This window comes from Mangifera indica, chromosome 12, assembly GCF_011075055.1.
Source record: "Mangifera indica cultivar Alphonso chromosome 12, CATAS_Mindica_2.1, whole genome shotgun sequence".
NCBI classification, from domain to species: Eukaryota; Viridiplantae; Streptophyta; class Magnoliopsida; order Sapindales; family Anacardiaceae; genus Mangifera; species Mangifera indica.
This window is the reverse complement of record NC_058148.1, coordinates 11,349,498-11,356,046: the sequence shown is the minus strand read 5'-3', so window position 1 is coordinate 11,356,046 and position 6,549 is coordinate 11,349,498. Positions and strand designations below refer to the sequence as shown.

At 35.3% G+C, this 6,549-nt stretch overlaps 1 protein-coding gene across 1 annotated transcript; it reads right to left on the bottom strand.

Annotated features, from left to right (window-relative positions):
* Positions 1 to 866: 866 nt before the first annotated feature.
* On the bottom strand, positions 867 to 3,989 carry LOC123192629. The gene is made up of 2 exons (XM_044605255.1): positions 3,392 to 3,989; positions 867 to 2,883 (listed from the first exon to the last, which is right to left on the bottom strand). Exons 1-2 carry the CDS (start codon positions 3,828 to 3,830, stop codon positions 1,142 to 1,144), a joined length of 2,181 nt encoding a protein of 726 aa, XP_044461190.1. The 5' UTR covers positions 3,831 to 3,989; the 3' UTR covers positions 867 to 1,141.
* Positions 3,990 to 6,549: the final 2,560 nt, after the last annotated feature.

Sequence of the window (6,549 nt, the reverse complement as noted above, 5' to 3'; positions counted from 1 at the left end):
ATAATTTCTCTCAAAATTAAGTTTTGAAAAGTTATATTTCCCCCTACCTAGGGTTTCCAATTTTGTTAGCGAATTTCCGACTAATGATAGTTGATCTCTCTTCCTCCCAATGTCATCTCTCCCTCTGGTACTTAATATCAGACTAACGATATTTGAATTCAACGGAATCCAAACGAAGAGTTTCAACTCTTCGTCTGGATCTTCATCATCCAGAAGAGATCGATCTCCTCATCTAGACTATTGCCGTTGTTCAAACAAAGTCGACTTCATCTAGACGATAAAGTTCCAGAAAAAGAGTTTCGACTCTTCGTTTGAATGTCTGAATTTCATCGAATCCAGACATCGTTTGTCCGATATTGAGCATTGTAGGGAGAGACAACATCGGGAGGGAGAGAGATTGGCCATCGTTGGCTGGAAATTCGTCGACAAAATTAGAAACCTAGGTCTGGGGAAAATATCACTTTTCAAAACTTAATTTTGGGAAAAATTGTTAGTTTTTCAAATTAAAGGGGTAAAATGATATAAACATTAAATATTATTATTAAATGAGGATTTAGCCTTTAACCTTCACTTAATTTTGGAGGGTAAGTGTTAGTTTTCTAAATCATGGGTGGGTATTTGGGTTTTTGAAAATTGAAGGATAAGAGTTTGGAAATTCACTATACCTTTGGTTAGAATAAGTTTTTTGGCCTATTTGGAATATAGATAATAGCAATTTTTTTTAAATTTTTATTATAGAATTTTATTACAACAAAATATCTGACAATAATATAATGCTGATATTTTTATCATAATATATCATTATATAATTGAATATTTTTTAATAAAAAGAGAAAATAACACTAAATCACATCACACATTATCTATGAATCAAGTTAAATACTTAAAACTGAATTTACATAATACTTCTCATATATATAACTTCAATTTCTTAAAATCACAAGAACATCCGCCACTCAAATCCTAAATCTGACCATTTACAATGAGCAACTTACATCAAAATCCACAAAATGGTTGCATTTCACCAAACACATTGGTATTTGATCACCATCACGATAAGCTGATATGAGGTCTAGTCTCAGAAGATTCAGCTACAGCTATGACATGTATATACATTGGGTTTTAGCATTGATCAACTGATCTATGTTTCTAACAAAAACCTTACCTTCCTGGGAGATTTTTTATCCTCTTCCCCAAGTTGCTTCGACTTTTTGAGACATGATTTTAGGTTGTAATCTGGAGAGGTAAGTAGCCTCTTGTATCCTCTCTTATCATCAAAAGGGTCAAGCCAAAATTTCACATTTTGTTTAGAAAATATGTTCTTTTTCCTCTTTGCATATTGGTATGCAGCCACCGCATCAAGTTGACTTAAGAATACCACCCGGGCAGAGCCAGTATAAGAGTAGACCTTCGTACACAAAGGGTCGATTCTCCCAAATGGACTAAACTTTTTTACCAGTTCCTCCTCGGATGGCAGATTACAACCCTTCGGGAATTTCATGTGCAAAGTTTTAGAAAAAACAATAGCACTCTGTACCTCTGAGAGCTTTCCCACTTTTGACTTCAATGCTAAATCAGAGTTGCCTGGGTGTCCAAGTTTCTTCTTCTCCTTATATCTGTGTCCAAAAGTCACGTTAACACTAGATTTTCTATCCGTAGGCGGCGTCTTCAGTTCATCAGCAGTAAAATGAGGATGCGATAGGTATTTTCTGGTTCCTGCAGTTACAGCACCAACCTCCTCTTTACCAGTAAGATTCCCAATTGCACAATCAGAGGCTGATTCAGCAGCAGAAAATTCCAGCATGTTCTCCGTAGCATCAGGAGTGTAGGATATGCATGTGCCATTGTTTTTCATAATGACTTCACTTTCTTGGTTCTGCTGTATATCAGCAAAGGATTCACGGGCTCCAGTGTTGTCTCGGGTATTAAATTTTCCATCCAGTGTCTGCTCCATGCAGATTTGAGCAGTGTCTCTACAATGAGATGCGTGCTTTACAAGGGAAAATCTGAGCATATTTTCAATCAAGTTCATCAAGTTACCATTGCATAGATATGTCAAACTTTGAGCTGCAGCAGAAGAGAGGTTTTGAGTTTTTACCATCACTTGGGATCCGGAAAAGAAATCATCAAAGAATTGTGCCTCACGTCCAGCTATATTTCTTCGAAAATAATCATAAGCCGCATTAGCAGAAAATGGCATAGTGTTGAAAATTTTTAACAGCTCAGGAAAAGCTTTCCTTGAAATGAAAATATTAGAAAGAACAGCACTACATTCTTTTCCACTTCTCCAAAGATTAGCATCAACTCCATTAATTGAGAAAGACAATGTCTTGCACAATTTTAAAGGAGGTTCATAAACAGGATATTGATCCAGCTGCCTCTTTAAACCCAGACAGTTGACAGAACTTTCCACATAAGGTATAACAGGAAGAGCAGTCTTTTTGCTATTTTCTTCGTAAAAGATGACACTCAACTGAGATGTGATATAGCCAGGATTACAAAACTGAGCTCCGCCCCTTTCAAGAGGAGAAACAGACTTACAGATATTCTGGAATAATAAATTTCGGAAGCTACAAAAACTCCTCTTTAAATTACTCAGACATTCCCCATCAAAATAAAATGGATCCAGAGCTAGAATGTGCATTTTGGCCAGCATCCCTTGAACTGATTGAATTTTCTGTTGTTCATGTTCAATCATTGAACTGATATCAAGATGATCATCATCCATGTACTTTCTATTAATAAAGGAATCTGGCGAATCCTTTTCCACATGCTTGCAGAGCACCAGGCAATCGTCCCTTGTTTTCGAAGTATCCAGTTCCCGAACAACTGAATGTGTCTTCTCAACTGAAACTTGACACGGTTGCACTCTAGACTGAACATCTGAATAAAAAACAATGCAGAGAGAACTTCACTTAAGTAAATAATCAATGCAAGAGATGCAGATTACGTGAGAGACGACCACAGAACCAGACAAAAGAAAGGACGTAAGTTAATTGTTAACCACAGAGAGTTCCACTGGAGAAGAAGGAAAATATTATTCTTTTCATCAAATACCCTATGAATCACACTCGTTTACTTAATTATACCACTAAATATAACTCAAACCTTAAGGTTTTACATTCCAAATTTCAAATGCACAAAGCTTCTTTTCTAAAATGAACCATGAAAATCTTATCCTGCCACGCACGTATCTTTCAAAAATCAAATTCCTACTTCCATCTTCAGCATCTAACAGCTCAACAACAACTCACAAACACACATTTAAACCATTTATTATCATCATACACAAGATTATACTTTACATTCTAAATATTTTTCAACATGTAAATCAAAAAATAAACGAAAACTGAAAACATAAATAAATAAATGAAAGTCAAAAATCACATACTTGAGTTCACCAAATAATGTCTAAAAGCAGTAGTTTGAGCAAACACTTTGACTGCACAAACAAAATCCCCATCTTCAACACAAGGCCAAACAGCAAAACTTCGAACGAAACCCAGAATTTTTTTAGGCTGAAACGAAGTACTGAGACTTGAACCTTTCCTCTGCTGAGGCAATGTCAAGCTCCGTACAATCTTTTGACCCAAGAACTTCAAGACAAGATCGATTAAGGTCTTGTTTGTACAATTTTTTATATGGGTTGTGAAGTTTTGCTCAAAAGAAGAGACTTCTGATTCAAGAAAGTAACGGGACTTCAGGCAACCGAAGAAAGAAACTAAAATGCCAAGACGGTTTGTTGTGAGAACGAGACCTGGCCACCATTGATGAGGGTACACCACTCTTGCCCACACTAAGGCTCCTCTGGTAAAACTCTCTATCTCCATTTGCAATGGAGATGAATTTGTGTACAAAAAATACAAGGATTGGAGGTTGCTGTACGATTTATATTGCAATTTAAAATAATTTGCCAACAGATTGTATGAGTTGAACAATGAGTAGGAGTGGAAGGGGGCGCCAAACCAAGCGTTGCCGCCTTGCACAAGGAAAATTCTCTGCCAGTACCTGAGCTTTTTGAATTTGACATTTCGTCCGTTATGATTCTTAAAGTGATATATTATCCGAAGGGGGGAAATCTCTTGTGTGTGCCAGTTTTTTTTTTTTTAAATTTAAAATTCCAAAATTCTGATTTATACTTGGTCTGTACCAAAAATGACATTGGAGAACAATTTACTCATTAAAATGCGTATAATGTACAATTATGGTTACACCTATAAAGTCAGCTCATATTGTTTGATTCAAACTCAATTTAATTAGATTTATATAAATTTTGAATTTAAACTAAACGGTTTCAAAAGTTGGGGGCTCAACTAAGATTGAGATGAGAATTGACTCAAATTTGACTGAAAATGTTTTGTTTAAATTTTAGGCCAAACAACTATTTCCCACCCAAGGTATGCTGCAATATCAAGTTTCCACTCTTTAACTATGGAAACTAGGGCTAGATCCGAGCCGAGCCAAGCTCGAATTGGCTCGATATATTTTTTTAAAAAATTTTTTATTCAAAACGATATCGTTTTGATTAATATATATTAAAAATGACGTCATTTTGATGAGAAAAAACTAGCCGAATCGAGCCGAACGTGAGCCCGAAATGAGCTGAGCCGAGCCGAACTCGAGCCGCTCATATATGAACCGAGCCGAGCCCGAGCTGGCTACGAGTTCGGCTCAACTCGGCTCGAATTCAGCCCTAATAGAAACACCAAACACCCACCCATGAGCAGTTAAAATTAACGGTGGTAAAGGTAAAATTGTCATTTTCTCTATAATATTAAAAGTAAACTAAAATAGAATCTACTTTTGTCCCCTTAAACTTTAAAAACTAAAATTTTCCCCCAGCCTAAGTTTTAAAAAATCACAGTTTCACCATAGGGTTTCGTTTTGAAATCTCTGACAACATCTCCGGCTCCATTGCCAACGACCTCTCCCTCTCGAAGCATCCTCTTCTTCCGGTGATCTCTTTCCTCCCATTTGGACACCCGATCGACGTCGGAGAAGCCGTGGAAGACGAAGACGAGTCGTCTTCATCTGGGAAGACGATCGTCTTCCCAGACGACGTCTCTTTGCACCGGATGGGTTGGGGTGGAGTTGAAGGGGGTCGTCGGTGGAAGATAAACCGTCGGGAGGGGGATACGGCCGGCGATGGCGTCGGAGAAAGTGAAAGGGTTTGGAAACTAAACCCTAGGGGGGTAAATGCAATTTTTTCAAACTTAGCTTAGGTAAAAAATGTTAGTTTTTAAACTTTTAGAGGGGAAAATGAGATTAAATTTCAGAGGTTAGAGTTTCATTAAATTTAACCGCTCATGGGTGGGTGTTTGGTATTTCCATAGTTAAAGGGTGGAAACTTAGGATTGCAGCATACCTTGGGTGGGAAATAGTCGTTTGGCCTAAATTTTATCATTTATATATTTATCAATTATTCTATTCAAAATCAAGGAATAAAATTTTAGGAGTGTAAGTTAAGATTTTATACTCTTAGAGTGCGTTTGGTTGAAAGTTTTTAAGATTACCTTGGTAATCTATCTTTTATTCCCTTGTTTGATTTGTCAGTAATAAAATATTACAGTAATCTTCTATTACCAATACTGACGTGACAAGTAATATAGGTGGTAATCTGATTACCACCTTCACCTTAGGTATTTAAAGATTACTGGGGTAATCTTGAGTTTATTATAGAAAAATTATTATTTATTAATTTTTTGAGATAAAAATAAATTTATTTTTAATTAATATGACAAATAATATAAAAAATATTTAAAAATAATTATATTCAAGGGCATTTAAATAAAATAATTTACTAGTAATCTTTTATTACCTTTAACCAAACACAATAATTATTTATACATATCAAATTTTATCAAACATAGTAATCATTTATACCCAATAATCTTTTAAGTAATCTATCTTCAAGGTAATCTTTCTATTTTAGTAATCAAATATTATCCAAATCAAACACTCTCTTAATGATTTATTGATATTATACTATAAATAATTAACAAGTTTGCGAGCTCACTACGTCACGCAACGATGTGCTCAAGGTCAACTACAAAATAATTGAGTCAAGCCGCGAGTAGTAATCCCCTTTTATCAGCTCATTTGTAGCCCTTATAGTGGCATCCTTTAAAAATTGAAATAACGAAAAATAAAAACACACAGATGAATTTAGGAATTTAATTAAATTAATCTTTTTATTTTTTTGGGTATGCAATTTTAGTCAACGCTATCCTTAGGGGTTAAATTGATATTACCGAAAAAACCATCCCAATAACAATTTTGCTTGGTTATATAACTCACGGACAGCATTATATGATACTTTGGATTAAAGTTAAACAATATTTTACTATTTTCATTAAATCTACCTTAGTGAAGCTTGGAAATTTAATAAACAAATTTGTTGCCCTTGCAAGATCCTAAAGTTATATTTTTGGTCTTGGGTTCAGAGGCAATGGACCTCAACGGATAACAATACGATAACAAATGTTCGTGGAAGATACATAATGATGATTTCCAAACAAGATACGATATACCAAAGACTCGTATAGGCAT

Excerpts from the sequence above, each read along its gene's own strand:
- LOC123192629 (XM_044605255.1), bottom strand. The coding sequence starts at position 3,830 with ATGGAGATAGAGAGTTTTACCAGAGGAGCCTTAGTGTGGGCAAGAGTG. Across the intron at positions 2,884-3,391 it reads ACATTATTTGGTGAACTCAA|ATGTTCAGTCTAGAGTGCAA; the intron begins GTATGTGATTTT and ends TTTTTTATTCAG.